The following is a 22,372-nucleotide window of genomic DNA, read 5'->3' on the forward strand; positions in this document are numbered from 1 at the left end:
CCCCCCCCCAAATTTGTTTGCTGGAAAGAATTTGTGTTTTGTGCTGGTTTTTTCATGAAATTGTGCAATTGTTGCGCTGATTAGGTTTGCTTGATTTTGCAATTATTCGTCTATGGCAATGATTTCAACTGATATGCTTGTTCGTTTAATGTTTGTGAGAGTTTGGGAGTAACGTTTAACCCGGCTTGGCCCTGGTGTATGTGAGAAAATTATTGATATCATTTTGGGGAAGAGGAGACGAGCCTTTTCTTGATGAAAATAGGGACAGGAAGCTTCAACTTCATTGCCTATGGTTCTGCAGTATTTCATTTTGATGATTCATTAGTAGTAGATGAAAGAATCTACCTCTGGGACTCCGTAAATGCTTATTCCAATCTGGACGAACTATATTCGTCCATTATAGAACTGAATTTTATGGTTTGAAAACGCTTTCCTGTGCTATGTAAAGCTTCTGATGTTAGAAGTTTGTGGAGAAGCCGTGTGAAGCTGTGAAGTTAAAGTCGTTTCAAGAAATTACATATGGCTCATTCCTCTTTTATCTTCCTTTTGTTTCCCTTGTGCGCTTCCTTTATTAATTCCACATCTGGCATTGGATAATTACAGATAGTTCTCGATTTGGATGAAACTCTCATATGTGCATATGAGACATCCACTCTGCCTGCTGTTATTCGGAATCAAGCAATAGAAGCTGGACTGAAGTGTTTCGAACTCGAGTGTTTTTCTTCAGATAAGGTAGTTTACTTTCCAGTAACCTTGTATTGATTTGGTTTTGTGAGTTTTAGTTAAACCATCTTACCTGGGTATGCTGCTATTTGAAGGACTGTGAAGGGAAGCCTAAGGTCAACTATGTTACTGTCTTTGAGCGTCCGGGTTTGCATGATTTCTTAAATCAACTAGGTAGCTTTGCAGATCTTGTACTATTCACAGCTGGTCTTGAAGGTTTGTACACTTTACTATCCATTATATTATCAAGTAATATCCTTGCCCATAATAGAAAAATGAAAGAGAATCTGAAGGATGTCATCTATGTGTACGCCTCAGGATATGCAAGACCTCTTGTTGACAGGATAGATGAAGAAAATCGATTTAGTCTTCGACTTTATAGGCCTTCAACAATTAGCACGTAAGTACTTTTCTGCTATTTTCTTCTTTTCTATTCGATCAGCATAGCAACTATTTGCAATGTTTACTTCTTATCTAGATTGGCCGTATTCAAGTCTATCGACGCTTCAACTGTGGAAAGACATTATACTATTATGATTATTGAACACACCCTTTTCAAAAACAAGTTTGAACTATTCAGGAGTTCGAATAAGATTTTTTTCATGTACATGTATTTATATCCTTAAGTCCATTCTTTATTGATATTGAATGCAGTGATTAAGTGCATATGTTTGGCAGTGATTTTGGATAGGACATAAACATGCCCCAATTGTTGATAAGTTTGTTTAGTCAGTAGTTAAATTTATCAAGATTAGATGGAAACTGAGTTATTATTATTATTTTTTTGGTAAGAAACTGAGCTTTCACTTGGTACATTATTTAGATCCTCACAGAAGTTAAAAGCACTCACTTTCAAAGTGTTTTTTTTTACCCATTTCAAGTTAAGCTAAAAGCACTTACTTCAAAGCTAAGTATCCCAATTGTGTCTATTTTCTGTAAAACCCATGGTTCTGGTATGCAATCTACAGGGAATATCGAGATCACGTGAAGGATCTCAGCTGCCTATCAAAGGATCTAAGAAGAACAGTCATCGTTGATAACAATCCTTTCAGTTTTTTATTGCAACCTGTGAATGGAATTCCTTGCATTCCATTTTCTGCAGGGCAACCACACGATTCACAGGTGGGAAAATATTGAAAATTCTGCATCTTTCAACAACAGTACATCTTCACAATAATTCATATTGTGACCGTCTTCCTTTTTCTCCATTTACAGCTTCTAGATGTCATTCTTCCACTCCTAAAGCACCTCTCGCTGCAGAACGACGTCAGATCAGTGCTGTACGAAAGATTCCATATGCCTGAATGGTTTCAGAAGCATGGAATTCCAACCTAAATTCAACGAAAATCTGTGCCAAGGAGAAAGGTACATTCTTCTCTGCTCATGCTCCAGTTAACACAGTTAGCTTTCTTGTTCAAAAGGGCAGAGCACATTTAGGAGTCAGATTCTGATTCTTGAACTTCTGTATAGCTTCATGTTGTACATCGTGGATATGATCCTGAAAAGTTGCATCCAATTGTTTGAAAATCATATGTAGTATTAAGATTGTAAATTTGTAGGAATTCTGAAGTGTAATTTATTAATGCAGTGTTGTTGGATATGTTTGTAGGAATTTTCTTGAACTTTTTACCAATAAATATCAGTTGTTTCCTCCCTGTGGTTGCTTTATTAACTGTTTTGTGGCTTCTCCAGAATATTAAAAAATTAAGGAATTTAGAAGAGAAAAAAAAAAAAAAATTGTCTAAATTTAGAGTAAAAAAGAAGGGAAAAAGGAATGTGTTGGCGAAGAACTAATTATATTTGGAATGTATAAGTAATGCTATCCTCTTCACGAACACCCATGATTGCCCTCACACCCTCTACTCAATACTCCATTTACATTTTTTCTTTTTAATTTCATTTTAATATTTTCCACCCATCAAATAATCCAACATTTCATGCTGTTTATTGCTATTTTATTATTTTTTTAAAAGAAAAAAATTTGTTGATTATGTTTGTTTGAGCTGTTCTTATTTGCTTTTGGAAGATTCTGTTTTCATGGTATGCTCTGTCCTTTCCACATTTGTGTGTTGTCAGCTTTTCAATTAAACTTTTTTGGTCAAATATATATTTTTAAATTACCAATTCAGCCCTTGAATTTTCAATTTTTTCTTTTATCTAATCGATTTCTTAATTTTATTAATTATGTAGTAATTTTTTTCTTTTTTTCCAGAATACAAAATTTTACCTATACACTAATGTTAGAAAAGAAAAGCAAAGGTGAGAATGATATATTCATCGGAAATTGTGAAGTCTGCACCAAATGTTAGACAACTTTTTGAAGAGATATTTATATCCAAGGAATTTGAATTTGAATTTGAATTTGAATTTGAGTCAGTCTTACATATCAAACTCAGTTTCTTTCACTTTCAGCTGCTGCTCCATTTATTCTCATATTTATTTCTTTTGACCACTTCCAAACTTTAATTTCAATTTTTATTATTTTTTTCATGGGTTGCATATATAACGGTCGAGTTTTAAATCGGATTATAAAGAAGAAGAAAAATGAACATTAGAAGCTTCAAAGTTGAACTCGAAGTGTTAATATCAATTCATCCATCTATATCCATCCAACTAAATTGATGTGACTTTAGGTACATGAGATATTATCTCGATGAATTAACATATATAGGTTTGTTTCAAACAATGTGGTCTACCTATTAAAATAAAAATGATAAAACAACATAAAAAGAATCAAACTAACCTAACAAACGACATAGATTATTTGTTTATTAAAAAAAAAAAAATTAATTAATTACAATTAATAATGGAGGAGTGAGTGGCTGAGTCTTACTTGTTTTGTAAGGTCAAAGTCGGGCAGCTGCGGTTTCTGAACCAAAATGAAGGTCACGCACGTGGCTCACCTCGTAGGCGCGTATTCCATTCACTGCATGCCACGTGGTTCTCCTTTTCTCCAGTATCGCCGACGTGGCTCTTATATGGCTGGTGTGGACATGTTTATGTTTCTACATTATGCTTAGAACCAGTTAAGATTGTTTTTCCCTAAAATTTCAGTCTAATAAATTCATACCCTCTTTTTTCCCTCTCTTTCTCTCTCTCTCTCTCTCTTCATCTGGGTCTCCTGTTTTCTCTCTCCTCTGCGCATTGCTGAGACTCCCAATGAACTACGCCAGGCTACAACCCAACAAAACCCCTTTCCTCTCCCTCTCTCCTCTTTTAAATGACGAGATTACCTCTTCTCACCGCTGCTATCCCCGTCCTCTCTTTCATCGCTGTCGTTTTCCCTCTTCTTCCGGCGACCTTAGCTCTCGGCTCTGCCTCCACGCTTGCTGTCAGCTACGGTTCCGCCACCGTCTGCGGCATCGTCGCCGAGCAGCCCACGCAAAGGATTCTCTGCTTCCGTCGCGGTCAAACCATTTTTATTGACCCAAATATCTCCTTCTCCGTCATCTCCGGCGGTCGGGATACCTTCTGCGGCATAAGAGCCGGCGGCTATACTCTTCTCTGCTGGGACTTTGATCAAAATACTGCTGCGTTTTCCCGGAGAAGGCTTTACTTCAACTCCACTGTCCTTCTCGAGAATCTCGCCGTCGGCGCCGACCAAATCTGTGCCACCGTGGTCGGCGCCGGCAATGCAACTTGCTGGCGCGATGGTAACAACTCCATTGGATTTTCTTCTCTTCAATTCGATTCAATTTCTTCTGGGTTTGGATTTTCTTGCGGAATTTTGAAGGGTAATCAATCCGTTCGATGTTGGGGTCGGAATTCGTCGATTGCGGCCCTAATCGAAAATGGGTTTCGAAATATCTCAATGTCGACCATCGTCGCCGGTGGGTTTCATGCTTGTGGATTGAATATCTCCGGTGGGTTGGTTTGTAGGGGGAACAACGATTTTGGGCAGTTGGATTTTCCTTCGAATTCATCCAGAGGGTTCTCTGAATTGGCCCTCGGCGAACGCCATAGCTGTGGGATTTTGCTCTCGAATCGATCGGTGGTTTGTTGGGGAAGCTCAGATTTCTCTGTGGATTCAATTCGAGAAACTTCTTTTGAGTTAATTTCTTCGGGATCGGATTTCGTTTGTGGATTAACGACGAGTAATTTCTCTGTTCTTTGTTGGGGGCCTGGCTGGTCGAACGATTCTTCTGGTCTTTTTTCACTTCCTCTTCCTAAGATTCTTCCTGGTCCTTGTGTTCAATCTTCTTGTCGGGATTGTGGTGTCTATCCTCTCTCTCAAACGCTCTGTTCTGATTCTGGGAATGTCTGTAATCGTTGTTTGGTTACTGTTTCACCACCGTTTTTGCCAATACCGCCTCCTCCGCCCTCGCCGCCGCCAATGGTGGTGACCCCATCACCTCCTCCAGCGGCATTGAGAAAGGGTTTGCTGGCTTTTGCTATTGTGGGCTCAGTTGGGGCCGTTGCTGGGATTTGTACTGTTGTTTACTGTTTATGGACTGGTGTTTGTTTTGGTCATAAGAAGATACACAACTCTGTTCAGCCGACCATTACTCGAGCTGCTAGCTCAAATGGTGGGACAACAACGTCAAACACGAACAACAGCCCGCCATCACGGTCTTCGACGATTCGGCGACAAGGGTCTCGAATAATGCGGAGGCAGAGGAGTGGTACGTCCTCGAAGCACGCCGATAGAGCAGAAGAATTCTCTCTGGCTGAGCTTGCTTTGGCTACCAATGACTTCTCCCATGAAAACAAGATTGGTGAAGGGAGCTTTGGCATTGTGTACCGTGGGAAACTCAGCGATGGGCGGGAGGTTGCGATCAAGAGAGGCGAAACGGGGCCAAAGACGAAGAAGTTTCAGGAGAAGGAGAGTGCTTTTGATTCAGAATTGGCGTTCTTGTCTAGACTTAATCACAAGCATTTGGTGAGGCTTGTGGGGTATTGTGAGGAGAAAGATGAGCGGCTTTTGGTTTATGAGTATATGAAAAATGGTGCACTTTACAATCATCTGCATGACAAGACCAACTCTGAAAAGGGTAGCAGTGTTGTGAACTCTTGGAAAATGAGGATCAAAATTGCTTTAGATGCAGCAAGAGGAATTGAATATCTTCATAACTATGCAGTCCCTCCTATAATCCATAGGGATATCAAATCATCCAACATTCTTCTCGATTCGAATTGGACAGCGAGAGTATCCGATTTCGGGTTGTCGTTGATGAGTCCCGGGTCAGACCTTGATTACCGGCCGATGAAGGCAGCTGGGACGGTTGGTTACATTGATCCTGAGTACTATGGACTGAACGTTTTGACTGCTAAGAGTGATGTGTATGGGCTTGGGGTGGTGTTGCTGGAGCTTTTGACAGGGAAGAGAGCTATATTTAAGGATGATGAGCAAGGAGGGACACTGGTGAGCGTGGTCGATTTTGCAGTGCCTGCGATTACGATCGGAGAACTGGGGAAGATTTTGGATCCAAGAGTTGGGCCACCGCAGATGAACGAAGCAGAGGCAGTAGAGCTTGTGGCTTACACAGCGATGCACTGCGTGCGGTTGGAAGGGAAAGATCGGCCAACGATGATTGACATTGTTGTGAATTTGGAACGAGCTTTGAATCTTTGTGATGATAGTCATGGCAACAGCTCTAGTGGTGGAATTTCCATTGTTTCAGAGTGAAATTCTTCAAAAATTCTTCACGAAAATTTCAGAGAAGAGAACAAAAGTTTTGAGCTGAAAACAGCACCCCCACAAACCTTATCATTTCTTTCACTCTGCAACTCACAATATTTCATAGAACCTTTCATTTCACACTGTTTGTGCATATCTTTGTTCGGTACAACCGTTCCCGACCAAACTAACAGTTCAAGATCATGGGACCATCACGAACATTTTGATCGATAAAAAAACCACTATGTTCAAAGAATGTTGAGGAAACATTAAGGACATGCCAATGATTTCATGTGGAACACAAAAAGAAAAGTAGGAGGAGAAGATTGAATGTGAAATGAAATTTGTTGGGTATTGGAGGGTCCTCATGTATTCTCCAAAATTTTGACCCCAAAAAGGAATAATGAAAATTTAGGGCCAACAAATGAAATAAAGGGGAAAAAAAGGAGAAAGTGGGCCAACAGAAGAAAGGTGTATTATGTGTATAGTAAATGAATAAGAATAATGGACAATGAAAGGACCAAAGGGTCAATGTTGAGAGGAATAGGAAAAGAAATAGGAGTTGCATTTATTTGTGATGGCAAACAAAAAATCAAAGGGAGGCCATGGGAAGGCTTTTCAATGGGAGTCAACATTTTGAAAATTTTGGCACCTTATTATGTTTGAATTCAATGGAGGCCGCTCTGGCGTTAAATTGGTCATTCGCTTGTAACAACAATAGAAATCTCATATGATATGATATGACATGACTAAACAACCTTTAGAGATTGTAGAACCGAGAGGATAAAATGGTGGTTATGATATTTGAATGCTGATGGGTGGAAAGCTCAGCTACCTTATCCAAAAATGATATTTTTGTAAATAAAGTTGAGCAATAACACATCTGTCACAAATAACATCCAAGAAACCTTTTCTAATAATCAACAATTCATCAACACGTGTGGGGCAACAGAGAAACTTTTGCAGTGCGCTTAAAGAAAGTAGAGACACATGTTGAAACAGCCAATTAACAAAAAGAACAAATACTTGATTGAACAGTGAGAGGAATTGTCATGGACTAGCTTCTCTACATAAGGAAATACAGCCTCTTCTTCCATGTCAAAACAACTACTACAGCAATACATATGGTATGATTGATACTCGGCCAGCCAATGGATCCTCACAAAAAGAAAACTAAACACCAATACCAATAAAATAGAATCAAGGAGAGGAGCAAGAAAAGCTTACTAATTTGAAGCTGTACATTCTTTTGATGTCGTAGAACTTGCCTTCATTGTTAAACAAATTCAAATCCCATCAGCAGCTTGACTGATTTGTACTTCTCTCCCTTGACGTTGCGGAGCGGAATTGCTCGAATCCCTTTTCTTAATTCCGCAACAGGCAGACATGTCTGGCCTCCAAAATCGTCCTTCTCTGACATGTCGTACTCGTGAACTTCGATTCGAAGCAAAGCAAGTTCTGGTACGGATAGTGGAAACTCAAATTCCTCATTCCAAGCAGGCACCCAGTTATCCTCTAATGTTTTCGTTTTTTTCATTACCGTATCAGCTGGAACTCCAGCAATTCCCACCTGCATACATAATCGAACAATCCCAAGTGCAAAAAGAACAGGTTTTAGCAATTTTTCTTTTATTGAAACAACCTAAAGGTTTTAATTCAAAGACTTCATTGACATACCCTCGTATAAAAGTCTGGTGGGGAGTAAGCATCAAAGTGTGTGTGATGGAAATCATAATACCATCCTTCTCCCATGTACACAGTCACCTTCTCAACAGAAAATATAATCAAAACTATCAGTACAGTCAAGTACAATAAGCGAAGTTACATTTACACTTGACCAGTGGCTACAGGAAACTGAAGCACAGTCAGATAAGAGGGACAAAAAATAGTTGCGGAGCCCTTACTTTCAAAGTTGTTTTCACAGGCAACCTAACTTTTGGATCAAAGATCTGATCATCTGAACCAGGCTTCAGCATAAGATCTGGTTTTTTTACATAACCACACCCGCCATTAGCTCTGAACATCCCATGCATCAACCATAGTGACCTACCATAACCCTGTGATAATTCACACACAATCCTATTTTCAGTGATTGAAAAATTGGAGAAACAAATTATGACCAATAAAAAGAAACAAAATGCTTGACTAAGAAAATTGGGTCATTGGAGAAGTTTAATTAGAGAAAAATGAAACTCAACCCCATTTCTAGTCAGCAGCCAAAGTTTAGGAAGGGGATTCTAAGTTTCATTTGATAGTATCCAATTAACTGGTTAACAATAAGTATAGATCTTAGATAATCTTTCATCTCAAACTGCTAGGGGTCAGACATCCTTATTCCTAACAAAAAAAAGAAAAATGGGAAAGAATGAAAAAAGAAATTTGGTATCCAAACGATTTATATCTAGATCTCTGGTTCAGTATAAGGTAGAAGACGAAAGGACCTGCATGTTGAGCGCAACCATTTGAGCACCATGAATCCATCCAATCATTGGGTTATAATTGGATGAGTCAACTCTGATCCCCTTTGGATACACTCTCAAAATGTTCTGCTGAGTAAACCTACGGCAAGTAAGAAGAGAAAACTTGCCATAATTAACAAAAATTTCCCCTAGAATAAACAACCTAAGAGAAACACATATGAACTATGTGAAGAGATAAACACCGTGACAATGTTACTTCAATAGGGAAAAAGGAAAAAGAAAGAAACTTCTCTTTTCTAATATTTGTAAATCTCAGTAAATACCAAACTCCTCTACCTCCCACGGTTCTCTGCCTAAAAAGGTGTACAGATAACAAAAACTGCACCATCCTTATCCCTACCCATTCATCCATTAATTACAGAATCACTGAACTTTAGGGCATTTAGACTCCAACAATTTCCGTATCTCAATCAATGAAAAGAACGACTTTATGCACACCGACTCTGACTTTTTTTAATAAACACAGAAACACTTCAAAAGAATTTGGACCTCCTAAATGTAAGACCATCGAAATGTATGTTTACATAACCCATTTAGATATCTGCTTGTCAGAGTTCATTAACTAGACGCTAAATACTACGAATGTTTTTTTTGTTGAAAACATAGATTTTGTTCATACCTCACAATTTGTTTTCCATGAGTAAGCACTGCCTTTCCCAGTTGCTGCTCACTCAAGCTCAGGCGTCTAACTTTCTCGGGATCCACTTCGAGGCATGCATCAATTCCACCTTTAGGCTTTCCCGCATGAATAGCAATCAAATTTTTATATTCAGGTGCAATATTCTGTGTAGAGTCTGTAGACTTGGGATCTCCATCCTCAGGATCTTCCTCTTCATTACTATCTTCTTCCAAATCTGGCTGTGATGTAGAAACCAAGCATTAGGCCAAAACCAGTTTAAAAAATCACAAGGATAACGAAATTCATGGGCACCATCACAGACCTTGTAGTCAGTTACAATGCCACCTTTCAAGCTGGACACTTCTCTTCCCCATGCTGATGTATCTTTATCATTAGAAGAAGTCTTTTCCTTCTGTGGCTCACCCTCTTTAGGAACATCTTTGGTCTTAAGGTACTTCTTAGGTGGTTTAGTTGAGATAATAATTCTTTTCTTCAATGATTCGGGAGAAGGAAATTGCTTTAAGCATTCAGGGCCAGGAGTGAACAGAATGTCTCCAAATGTTTTTGTTACCATCTAGAACAGTTCAGAAAATTATTATAAGATCAACAGGGGAGGGGCAACAGAAACCAAACCAGTGCGCACCTCTGCCACTTTAGCCTGAAGATGAGGAGGAAGATGGTCTTCCAATGTTATTACAACTGGATATTCAGATGTAACAAAGGCATGCTCCTTAATAGATTTCAAGCATTTAATGAGCTCCACAGGGGTAGTAAGGGTCCTGGAAAGCAATCTTCCAATTAGGATTTACTAGTGGAAAAACAAAAGGTGCCCGTTACCGTAACAAAAGAAACAAAAAAGGGAGAAACAAATCATACCTGCCATGAAGAACATCTATATCATCCTTTGACGAATTCGGCCATAGATCCAATTCAATTACTCTAACTCCTCTCTGCAGGGCTTGTATGATGGGCACATCACTGCAGTCACTGCTGAGCTGATTCCCAGTCAAGTACGAATTGTGACCGGTATATATGTAATAATGCGATAAAGGAGCAGACATATCATGGTGCACCTGAAAAACAGAATATATCCCATTCCATGTTCAGTGGTAATGCCGAACTTATCCTCGTACAACTTACAAAGTAACAAGATGCTTTACCCCAAGAAATGCTGAAAACAAAAGTTATATTTGATAAACAAACACACGTCGACACAGGGAAAGGGACAGAAAAACAAGGAGACCCAGGATCCTTTTCAATACAAGCAAGAACACAAAGTGGATTCATTAAATAATTCAATTCCACATCACAACTGACAGTAACACCCGTCGTCCACCACCAAAAATTGAGCCAAAAACACATATAGAAACTAAAATCGAATGAAAATTACCCCAAGAGACTCGAGCGGAGGGTTAAGATCGCTGAAGAGGTACTTGAAAAAGGCTTCAAGATTGAGGACTTTCCGATGGAAGATGTTCAAGTGCTTGAGCTCACTAGTACAACGCTCAATGATATTCTGAGCATCATCTCTAGTGGTCTCGACCTCCTTCTGAACGTCGATCAAGAATCTCTGGAAATGATCAGGGTTCATGATTCCATTCTCGGAGTACTGGTCAAAGAGATTCTTGATCTCGTCAGGAGCCTCGCCGGCGGTCATCTTGAACCGCCGGCGGAAGCAGAAGCACACTCTGTAGGTCTGCTTGGACATGGAGGAGAAGAATTGGAAATGGGAGGAGAGAGAGAAATGGGGGTTTAGAGAGAGATAGAGAAAATGCAGAAGAAGAAGAAGAAGAAGAAAACGGAAAGGGGGGGAAGTGGAAGACAATAAAAGCGAGGGAGATGCGTTTTTAAGAGAGTAATAGAGGAGAAGGATGGGGCCCACTTTCCCCCCCCCTTCCCTTCCACCAGTAACCTCTTTTATTTTCCCCACCATTTCGTTGACCTTTTATTATTATTTTCTTTTCTTTTTCTTTTTTTCATTTTTTAATTATGTTTATTTAATTTCAAAACATGAATACGAAACAAAATAAATAAATAAAAGGCAGAAAAAAAAAAGTAAAAAGTATGCACCATGTTTAAATCACAAACACTAATTAATTCCATGATAATCATTCATCACAATAATTAGAATATAATATATTGAATTACCATTTTGACCCTTGACTTTAAATATAAAAAATATTTACACGTCTTTCGTGTTGTCTCATATTCGTCTATTTTATTTGGTAATAATTAAATATACTAAAAGTTAAATTAAATTTACAAATTTGTATCAGAAATGCATTTAATAATACTAATTTACACCATCACCTGGAATATTCTCTCATTTTTTGCTTTGGATTCAAGAAAAATAAAAGAAAGGAAAGTCTTAAAATTTGATAATAAATGCAACAAAAAATAATATTCCTAAACAAATCTTAGAAAAATTTCGTAATTTCAAAAAGTTAAAATTATTCTTGTTTTATTTATAAAGTAAATGAGAAGAAAATAATTCAAACGTCTGACATTAAATATTTTTATTTAAGAATATTTACGTTCTCACGAAAATAATATTCTTAAACAATACTTTCAAAAACAAATATTGACTTAGAAGACTCTCGGTGTATTCTATAACTTTCACTCGACTCGAGATTTTCTTATGATCGTTGTTTTCAATGGGAGGTTTATACTTGAATTAAAAAGGAGTCTCCAACATATTGATATTATCGTTGGAATTTTTTTGGATTATAATGTCATAGTCGGCAAATAAATTTCATATAATGGAGCTAATATGCGTAAAAATAGGTTTCTAACAAGTTTATGAAGATCTTATTCCTAATTTCTGGTTTCACATAGATCAAAATTTTCTGCTGCTTCTTATTGCAACAATGAAAGATTAAGTACTGCACACTTCAAAATTCCTTCTTTCTTCAATGGAGTTCTTGCATGCCTGCCGTTGCTGAGCTGAGCGCAAGTGATTTCTGTAAGACAGCTGCAATGGGCGGCAATGAAATGGATGTTGATGACAAAACTAATCCCACATAGTGTCTCGGTGAATGACCCAATCAGACCCGTTGAGGGTTTTCATGCCATCAGCTGTAACGAGATCGTAAGGCGAGTCTTCTGCAAATTCTGTCGGAAGGGACTTCCAGAATAGAGATGGCTTCCATTCAGCTTCCTTGAGGATTTTCATAACCTCTTCAACCACTACTTTGCTTCCTTCAGCTGACAAATGAATCCCATCTCTGCTAAATGGGGAAACATAAAGTAAATAATTTCTCAATCAGAATGAAGACAGATAAATTGCAATCTATCTTTGAATACGAACTTACGTGAAGCAAACGTTCATCCAATCGTCTCGTTGCTGAATGGCAGTAAAAAGATCAACCACTTTTATATCCATTTCTTGGCACAGTTTTATACAAGCTTGAGAATATGCTTTGCACAATTCATTTGTTCTCACCAGTTCACTCAGAAACTTGCTGCTCAATCATAATCAACTGAACCATCTTAGAATAAGAACATAAAGTAAACAAACGTTGGAGAAAAAATGCATTTTTGGGCACCTGTGAGATTCACGAACTTTCGTTTCGTTCACGGGAGGGCAGGTTAGAAAGATAAGGCGTGTTTCATCTGAAAGGCTCTGGTTTTTGAGGATTTACATTAGAATATGCATCAACAATAGAAATAGTGGGCTGATGTTAATATCAAGCTTGTATTTGTAATACCTGGATATGAGTAGCAATTTTTCTCAAGTTATCGACGTATTCAGGAAGCGGTACATGAGGGCCAAGGCCCGAAGCATGGGGACCCATTGAATCATTACCACCAAAATAAACTATTACCAAAGAAGGCTGTACAGCAGCATCCTGAGATTATAAATAAATAAATGATATAGCAACAACAGTAAGAGCAAGGTCTTATACTTGAACTAATTGTATGATCGTTCCTCACTAATTGATATTGATTTCCTCAGCCTTCCACGAACGGTTTAAACTTTTGGATTGATTGGTGATTTAATACTCTACCGTCTCAGGATTACATAGACCAACCTCATACCAAGATAATTCAAATTCCATAATAAAAATTGAAAAGGAGGAATAAAGAAGGTATATTTTAGTGAATTGAGGGCGTCAGGGCTAGGGGAAAATGCAGGCCCTCAAATTGTCCTTGAGTTTGTACTCTCTTTGTTGATAAATGATATCAAGTTCAATCACTGTCAACGCTTTTCTTGATATGGGTAATTGTGCAGATTAATATGGGGGGATAGAAATCTTGTACAATCTTATACACAAAGTATGACCCCCCCACAAAGCCATCTACATGGGAGTATCAATCCTACCAATTTTCTTACAACCATATGTGGTTTCAAACCATTCTCCCGTGAGATTAAAGTTTGTGCAAGTTGTCCAAATATTCATTTTTGAACAAGAAGCTGCCCCTTATACTTATGGTAACGACAATAAAGATAAAAGAAAAGAAAAGTTGGAAAGCAATCAAAAGTAACATTAAAAAAAATCCAAATTGTAACAGTCCAATCTCACCACTACTGCTAGCAAATATTGTCCTCTTTAGACTTTTCCTTCTAAATTTCCCCTCAAGGTTTGAAAGCACATCTATTAGGGAGAGGTTTCCACACTTTTAGGAGAAGTGCTTCATTCCCCTTTCCAACCGATGTGAGATCTCACAATCCAACCCCCTTGGGGCCCAACGTCCTCGTTGGCACATCACCCAGTGTCTGGCTCTGATACTATTTGTAACAGCCCAAGCCCACCGCTAGCAGATATTGTCCTCTTTGGGCTTCCCTTCCAAGCTTCCCTCCAAGGTTTTAAAAACATCTGTGAGGGAGAGGTTTCCACACCCTTATAAACAATGTTTCGTTCCTCTCTCCAACAAATATGGGATCTCACAAGAATTCCTTTCATTCTCTATCCCCTTTTCTCGGGTGTCCTTTGGAAAAAGAGAGCAAGGAAGATAGAGACCATTTCTTCAGTTTTATGGATAAGCCATATTTCTTCTGTTCTATGGGAGCTTTTGATGGAGAGAAAGGAATCTTCCAAAATAAAGGAATGAATTTTGACTTCTCATGGGATGTAATCCCTTTACAGTTTAGTTGGAGTCTCTTATCTCTTTATACTTCATTTACATCATTCCAATCCGATGAAAGAAATTTATTGTCCACTTATCATACAACTATATAACTTAAAAAGCCCAAATAATTAAGGTAAGTTATGACAGATACCATTCTATTGTTCTCTGAGAACTAAAATGATTAAGAATTATAGAACTCATTATTCAAAATCTATCATATAAATAATAAATCCATATATTATGCACATGGTATCAAACTACATTTATTGTATTATAACTCTATATGTGCCAATGGTGTAATCATAATTCGTATAATACAGACACAATAAGATAACAAACTCTCACAAGTATAAACAGACACCGACAAATTCCGAAGCATTTAACACAATACCTTTGGAAAAATCTGATCAAGAACCCGTATGGCACGCCGAGAGTTCCAACTTAAGTACCCTCGGAGAAGAATATCAGCCTAAAAGGGAAGGAGGCTCAAGATAAAATTGTCACAAAGCATACAATAATGCAGGTACAAAATTCAAAATCACAAACAGAGTAGCAGCAGTTTGATTTCAGTCTGAAAACCTACCAGACAGAAAGCCTTTAGCACTACCATCAATTTCATGTTCATTCCCCATGTTAGATCATCCCACTTCTCTTTCCGGAGGCTAAGGATTTCTACCCATTCAAGGGGAATGCAACATCGCAAGCCCACCGTTTATAGATATTGTCCGCTTTGACTTGCTACGTATGGTCGTCAGCCTCACGGTTTTAAAACGTGTCTACTAGAGAAAGGTTTTCATACCCATGTAAAGAATGTTTTGTTCCCCTCTCCAACCGGACGGTGTGCCAGAGAAGACGCTAAGTCCCAAAAGGTGTGGAAAGGGGAACAAAACATTATAAGAGTGTGGAAGCCTCACTCTAGTAGAAGTGTATTAAAACCGTGAGGCTGACAACAATACGTAACGGGCCAAAGCGAACAATATCTGCTAGCGGTGAGCTTGGGCTGTTACAAATGATATAAAAGTTAGACACCAGGCGGTGTGCCAACTAGGACGCTGGCACCCAAGGCTCGAACACATCTATTAGTCACTACTTTCCTAAGACAACAGTATGATTCTACTCCATTTAGTTGCCAAAAATAAAGTAAGATATTAAATCTTAGGTAGGTGAGAATCATGGCTGGAACACGTTCATAAAATAATGATGATGATGATAAAACAGAGAACAAATTCTATTTTCAGGCTTCACAGGAGAAGCATCAAAATCCAAAAGTAACAAAATGGCTTCCATGTACTATCTCCCTTCATATCAGGCATTCAACAGATCACAGAGCAACAAAAGCAAAAAGAACAAATCAAATTCAACAGAGTCATCAAACTGGTGGTGGATTTCTAAAAGTGGCACAAGAGCCGTAACATTCCAACAAAGCAAAACCAAAAGAAAAAATAGAGAGAAAAAGAATGAAGGGTTACTTTGCGGGCATAAACATCGGCGAGAGTAGCACCCCAACCGCCATTGGAGAAGCTGAACTGAGTAATGGAAGATCCAAAAAGAACAAACTGAGGTCTGGAAGGTCCTACCATGTCGGTTGTCACTCAATCGAACGGAAACATCCAAAAAGAGGAAAGGAAAAAGAAGAAACAGAGGAGGAAGCGCCGATTCTACTCCCTCTTACCCGGAGGAAGTTAAGGCGACGACTACGAGAGAGAGAAGACGGATCAAATTGAAAATGAAATTTGAAAATGGGTTGCAGCTGCTCCACAACATTCATTTCACACATTTTATAAACCGCTCATCTTGTTGCGCTTCGCCATATCTTACCTCCCACCGATTCACTTTTTTTAATCTTTCCATAAAAATACTAAAATTTTCAGAGAAAAAAAAAAAAAATAGAAGGTTGTTATTTTAGTTGAACACCTCTCACAATTTGGATCTCTAAATATTAGTGTATAACTTCAACAAGTTACATTAAAATTAGCATAATAACTTGGTATGATGTGACATAAAAACAATAAATCAACTAATACATTATATTTAATTAACCTAGTACGGGTTTGATTAACAAATTAACCTAGTACGGCTCGACCCGTTACACAAACTCATTCATTCGATATAAATACATTATTTGTTCATCTAACCAAACAAAACACAATTCTCTATGTAACAACCTAAGCTAGTAGATATTGTCTGTTATGATCTATTACTATAATAAGAAGAGGTTTTCACACCTTAATGTTTTATCATTAAACGAGGAGTCCTTGTAATTTTGGTAGGATTCGAACCTCTGAGACACATGGAGCAGCAAAGGGTGGGCTTAGGGTGAAACCATGATCGAGCCTTTAATTGGTACAAGTTGGGCTCATTTTGTATTCAACTACCCATATAAGCCCACCTTTAGAAGTCTTGTATTCAATCAAAACCCTAATTATGAAATATATATAGATACTCTTTGTCGACAAGTTCTATAAGTCTCGTTCCGTCTATCAATTCTATATAAATGGGAGAAAATAATTACGAAAGTTCTTTGTCTCCGACAAATAATGCAGTATATTTGATCAAGTTGTATATAATGGTCGATCATTAGGTCTGAGCTTAGTATTTATTTGAACCCTATTATTAAAAAAGAAAAACCCTCGAATTTTTAAAAACACACAACATGTATTCTAGAAATTAAGCAAAAGAAAAATGAAAGAAAAAAAAAAAAAAAAAAAACTTACAAATGAAGAAGATACACGTAAAGATGTGAGAAAGGGAAAAGGAAGATGAATCTTTTATGCGTGTGGCATGCGTGTGTGGGCCACATCATACAGTCACGTGTCTTCTGAGCTGAGGTATGCTTGGGGTTCGTGTTGTCAAGCCAAAGCCACGTGGATGTCATTTTTTCTTCTTATAACGTCATGGGTGATTACATTTCCACGTGCCACGTGGTTATTGTATCCTCATGACACATGGCATTTTGTACAAGAGAAGCCATATCCAAATTAACTATTATCTATTTTATGACTAAATTAACTATTATTTATTTTATGTCTGAACCACGGTAACTTTCCATTCTTCTAGGGTCATTTTATTTATTATTATTGTTGTTATTTTAGCAAAAAAGAAGAAAAAAAAAAGTCAAAAAATTAATAAATATATGATAATATAATAATATAGTTGTTAAAGATACATCGACGTTGAAATTCAAAACAAAAGAAAAATGGGTGCTACCATGTATTCTCGTTTCTTGTTCTTCATTGACTGCTCTAATTTGTCAATCCTGACCAGATAAAACTTAGAATTAAAAAATTCATCCAAATATCAATCGGACCAGAATTCAGTACAAAACTAGAAAAGAAACCGAGCTCCAAATGTTTGATAATTTTTTCTATTCTATAGTTTAGGCTAAATTAATAAATATGTCTTGAAACTTTGCACTTTTATCTTAAAATTAAAAATTCAAAGATCTCTTTTAACTGGTTTAAAACTTTAATATTGTCATTACGTTCGTATATGAACGGAATTATTAGTACCACGTTTGAAATATATCCATAAACTTCCAAAACTAAAACTAATACTCTTAAACATGATATGAGGTGTAAAAAAGAATTTAAAAATTCTAAAAGATAAAGGTATTTAAAACTATTAGTAAAAATATTTTTTTATTTTTTTATGAGATCCAATGTATGAATATTTCTATGTAAATAATAATAAAATAATATATTTTTATTTCCCTAAACTCTATTTCTAAAAAATATAAAAAATAAATAAATCAATTAGTATCTATATTATGCTAAAATAGTTGATAGACAATTATAATTAAATGTTACTTTAGTTAGAGGAAGATTAGTGGACTATCACAGGTTAGGTTTGGAATACAACAATAATGTTTATTAAATGACCTAAACCTACCCTTTGAAATTTGATCAAAGTTATCATGTGGTGATTTGATAATCGATATACAATAAACTTAAACGTATCACACAGCGTCTAAAGTAGATTTTGAAGTCGAAGTTTTCCCACAAATTAATTTTAAATTATTATGTAACGTCACAATTTCGATTTTATCTAGAAATTTATTAAGAGTAGTTGGTCACATTTTTTCGATATGTATTTATAGTAAATACTTACAGACATGTTTTATACTTATAATATCAGTTGTCAATTTTGACTGGACGGGTGGAACATCCATTTTTTATTATTTTGAAGGGAAAAAAATGTTTTTTTCCTTCAAAATTCTAAAATCTAAAAAAAAAATTGTGGGTTTTGATTATCTTGTTACGTACACAATCTTAATTCCTCAAGCTTTATAACACACGCAATGATCCAACTTATTAAAAGATATATATATTTAATTTCATAAAATCTAGTTTTTTTAATAAAAAAAATTAAATTTATTTTTATAATATTGATGCTGATGATGGAAATTTGTTTAATTTAATAAAAATAAAAATAAAACGTGTCAGCTTTCCTTATGACGATACTAATTTTTTATTCGAGAAGAAATTAGCTAATTATTCACTTAAAAAAAGCGACTCACAATTTATTTATTTTTTAATGGATTAATTTTAAAAAAAATAAACGAATACTTAAAAATCTTTTTTTTTTTTTATTAATTGATATTGAAAATGGTTAAATTTGTTAAATATTTTGGGACTAAGATCTCCATATATTTTTTTTAATGTGATGTAAATGGATTGGTTAAGATAAGAATAAATGGATCTTAATACAAAACCCAACCACTCTTTTAGTCCCAACAAATATCAGGTGTAATTAATATATAGTTTAATTAATTTAAAAAATTGTATTATTTTAAACCAAGATGTTAAAGAATAAAATGAAGTAGGTGTTAAATTTAAATTAAATTATGATTAATTCAGTCAGAAAAAGGAATTAAAATATTGATTAAGATGTGATTTAAATATTAAAATTATATTACACTCCAAATAATTACAATTCTCAATCACAAAAATTGATCCATGTGATCACATGGCTTAAAATCAAGATTTATGATTCTCTTAAAAGAGCAAATATATATATAAAATCATTCCATTTAAATTATTAATATAATAAAATAGAGTGATAATTAAAAGAGCAACGGTCCTGCAATTACACTCCTCAATCACACCTAATTCATCCCCTTCTAGATCCGGTTTCCATAAGGTTCTCCTCTCCAACTTATGTGAGATCTCATAATTTACCTCCCTTCGAGATTCAGTGTTATCGCTGACACTCCCTCTTTCTCTAATCGATTTAGGACCTCTCAAATCCACCCCCTTCAAGCACCATCAGCCTTGTTGGCACACAGCCTCTTGTCCACCCCTTTCGGAGATGAAGATGTTGTTCTCTCTGAATTTTCCTTTTCAAGCTTCCCCTCAAAGATTTTAAAACGCCTGTAAAGGAAGATTTCCACACCAGAAAGTGTTAAAAATGAGAAATAGGATTGAATCGAATGTGTGTTCTCATTAATAAGGAAATATAAACGGATTAAATATTGAAAATAAAATAAAACATATTATGAATAAAAATATTAAAATATAATATTTAAGATATATTTATAAATATTAAAAAAAATATTGAAAGGAGTAGAATGAGGAGGGTAACGTATTTAGGTACTTGTCGTTAAGACGGGGAATTGCGCGCAACACGCACAAAATAAAAGGAGTTCCCTTTGGACTGTGTAATGTTGAAGGTATTTGTGATGCCCACAATTTGAGTCAACAACTTCCCCCCCTCTCTCTCTTAGTCCTCTTCTTTGATGAGCTTAAAAATGTCCAACTCCCCATTTTCCTTCACCCACCTTCGTTCTACATACCCACCACCACCACAACACCAAGAACAGGGCAAGCCAGAGCTCTAAAGAAACAGAGCAAAACCCCCCAAGAACAGAGCAGAAGCAATCCAATTCGGACAAATGGGTTTCTTAAAGGAAGAGAAATCGAAGCGTTTATGGAGAGGAATCAAGACCCTTTTCTTCTTAATCACCATGTTGATTTCCCTTCTCCTTTTCTCTGCCCCTGTTCTTCTCGTTATTGCCGATGCCCTTCTCTCTGCTTCTCTTTACCCTTACTCTTTTTCCCTCAACTCCCTCCCTTCCCACCTCAAAAACTACGATTTTCGATCCTCCCTTATCGATATCCCCCTGATTTCATTCGCCAGATCCGCCATCATTATTTGTAAGTTCTAATTAAGACACACCCATGTGGGTGGAATTGAGTTTGTTTGTTTGTTTGTTTCTGGGATTGCGTTTTGATTTAATTCCTCTGTTTGGGTGTAGGTGTTTATAGCTTTTGCGATGGACCCAGGCTCTCGCGAGGGCCTTATTTGGGGATCACGACGCTTTGTTCTGTGATTTCTTTGGTTTATGTTTCATTGAAGGCTTCGTTTGTGTTTGATGGAGGCTTGTCGGATGTCCGTCGAGGAGGAGGGTATGCGAGAGGCATGGAGGTGGCTTTGTTTATGTCTTCTTTGGCTCTGGCTGTTGGACATGTTGCTGTGGCGTATAGAACGAGTTGCAGAGAGAGGAGGAAGCTTCTGGTTTACAAGATTGATATCGAAGCGGTAAGTGTTTGATGTTTTGCCTCTGAGAAACTTTGCTTCTAAATTCTTTCGAACTAATCTTTATTTATGACTATGTCAATGAATTATTGATATAAACTAATCTTTATTTATTCCATTATGATATTCTCTCCATGATTGATAATCTTTTTAATAAGAGAATTGATATGGGTTGGCAATTATATTCAATCGTAGTTGTCATATAGCTGTAATAGCATTAAGCTCTTGATCATATGCCATGTGCTTCTGAGGCCACATTTTGGCATATCATAAGCTGAGCTTCCAAGGAGTTGGGAGAACGTTATCCTTCGTAATTAGTGTCGACCAACTTCTTGTAGATTACATAGAAAAGACTAGAGAGATTGATTATTGTTAGAACAATGGACCTCTCCATGTTATAACGTTGTCTTGTTTGGACTCTAGCTCTTACGAGTTTACTTTTAATTTCATTGAGAGCGTTTTTATACCAAAAGAGTTGTCTTTATATGTCCCAGATCGTTACTACTTTGAACTGATTTCGGCTCCCATCACCAACGTGATGTTACTCTATCACAAACTAACCTTTTTTCCTTGTTTTTGTCTCAGGTTTCAGCTTGTAATAGTGGTTTTCCTAGGTACCAAAAGATTCTTCAAGAGGAAAGAGTGAAGTAAAAGCACCATCTCAGGAGATCAAAACTTGTTTCCATCTAACTTGTTTCACCCCGTCTTCAGGTTCAGGTGAGGTTATGAAAATTTTCGACACATTTTCTTCAACATGCCTGCATTTGCCAACAAGAACATTACAAAAGAGAGTGAAGTTAAACACACTGAGAATAGAGAGAGTGCACACAAGTTAGCTCGCATATTTCATCATTTCATTCTGGAAGCATCTCATTTGGGACCTGATTTCAACCTATTTATTTGTGATACAGATGTTTAGGTAATGACTTGAAATAAATGATTCTGGAGATTCGGGAGGTGCAAAGCTTACTAACATCTTAATGTTGTCTATAAATTTGTTATAGAAACATACGATAAATTTACCTCATATTTAAGCATCAAGTTTATGTGATGTGAAATGTATAGTTTGGATTGAAACAAATAAAAATGATAAACAACCTTGTAATCTTATTAGGATGGTTTGTTCGGCTTCAATACTGATTCTTTTGTCCACACACAATTTTCATGAAATTGAAGATGCTTGTTTATATTGTGTTATAATTAAACTGTCCCAAAATATATTTAAAGAATCTTTTAAGATATGAAAATAACATCGGAAAGCGAAACCAAATTTTTTTTTAATGAGTTGAATGTATAATAAATTTCTATCATTTTAATTAATTATTTATA

At 36.5% G+C, this 22,372-nt stretch overlaps 5 protein-coding genes across 7 annotated transcripts in view; 3 read left to right on the forward strand and 2 right to left on the reverse strand.

Annotated features, from left to right (window-relative positions):
- LOC111491444 (CTD nuclear envelope phosphatase 1 homolog) overlaps positions 1–2,380 on the forward strand; it is a 3,585-nt gene extending 1,205 nt beyond the window's left edge. Inside the window, exons 2-6 of one of the 2 annotated variants that reach the window (XM_023140373.1) lie at positions 604–732; positions 819–939; positions 1,042–1,123; positions 1,692–1,845; positions 1,939–2,380. In XM_023140373.1, the coding sequence (XP_022996141.1) occupies positions 604–732; positions 819–939; positions 1,042–1,123; positions 1,692–1,845; positions 1,939–2,058 (606 nt within the window). In that variant the 3' untranslated portion in view covers positions 2,059–2,380. Of the gene's footprint in view, positions 1–603; positions 733–818; positions 1,124–1,691; positions 1,846–1,938 lie in introns of both variants that reach the window. The other variant, XM_023140367.1, reaches the window with a different exon arrangement.
- Positions 2,381–3,576: 1,196 nt separating this feature from the next.
- On the forward strand, positions 3,577–6,627 carry LOC111490696 (putative serine/threonine-protein kinase-like protein CCR3). Its single transcript, XM_023139251.1, has one exon. It carries the CDS (start codon positions 3,944–3,946, stop codon positions 6,347–6,349), a length of 2,406 nt encoding a protein of 801 aa, XP_022995019.1. The 5' UTR covers positions 3,577–3,943; the 3' UTR covers positions 6,350–6,627.
- A 611-nt stretch (positions 6,628–7,238) lies between these two features.
- On the reverse strand, positions 7,239–11,240 carry LOC111490881 (phosphoinositide phospholipase C 2-like). Its single transcript, XM_023139528.1, has 9 exons — positions 10,830–11,240; positions 10,316–10,512; positions 10,083–10,218; positions 9,762–10,013; positions 9,440–9,678; positions 8,782–8,899; positions 8,245–8,397; positions 8,018–8,104; positions 7,239–7,910 (listed from the first exon to the last, which is right to left on the reverse strand). Exons 1-9 carry the CDS (start codon positions 11,145–11,147, stop codon positions 7,617–7,619), a joined length of 1,794 nt encoding a protein of 597 aa, XP_022995296.1. The 5' UTR covers positions 11,148–11,240; the 3' UTR covers positions 7,239–7,616.
- Positions 11,241–12,135: 895 nt separating this feature from the next.
- Positions 12,136–16,341, reverse strand: LOC111491625 (GDSL esterase/lipase CPRD49-like). The gene is made up of 6 exons (XM_023140615.1): positions 15,979–16,341; positions 14,901–14,978; positions 13,147–13,287; positions 12,985–13,061; positions 12,751–12,900; positions 12,136–12,663 (listed from the first exon to the last, which is right to left on the reverse strand). The coding sequence occupies exons 1-6, from the start codon at positions 16,087–16,089 to the stop codon at positions 12,450–12,452; spliced, it is 771 nt and encodes a 256-aa protein (XP_022996383.1). The 5' UTR covers positions 16,090–16,341; the 3' UTR covers positions 12,136–12,449.
- Positions 16,342–20,160: 3,819 nt separating this feature from the next.
- Positions 20,161–22,197, forward strand: LOC111491742. 2 transcript variants are annotated; one of them, XM_023140756.1, is made up of 4 exons: positions 20,161–20,661; positions 20,763–21,046; positions 21,629–21,874; positions 21,955–22,197. In XM_023140756.1, exons 1-3 carry the CDS (start codon positions 20,400–20,402, stop codon positions 21,692–21,694), a joined length of 612 nt encoding a protein of 203 aa, XP_022996524.1. In that variant the 5' UTR covers positions 20,161–20,399; the 3' UTR covers positions 21,695–21,874; positions 21,955–22,197. The 2 variants fall into 2 exon arrangements, with proteins under 2 accessions (XP_022996524.1, XP_022996515.1); XM_023140747.1 differs by having other exon boundaries at positions 20,162–20,661; positions 21,629–21,760.
- Positions 22,198–22,372: the final 175 nt, after the last annotated feature.

This window comes from Cucurbita maxima, unplaced genomic scaffold, assembly GCF_002738345.1.
Source record: "Cucurbita maxima cultivar Rimu unplaced genomic scaffold, Cmax_1.0 Cma_Scf00001, whole genome shotgun sequence".
In the NCBI taxonomy this organism is placed as follows: Eukaryota; Viridiplantae; Streptophyta; class Magnoliopsida; order Cucurbitales; family Cucurbitaceae; genus Cucurbita; species Cucurbita maxima.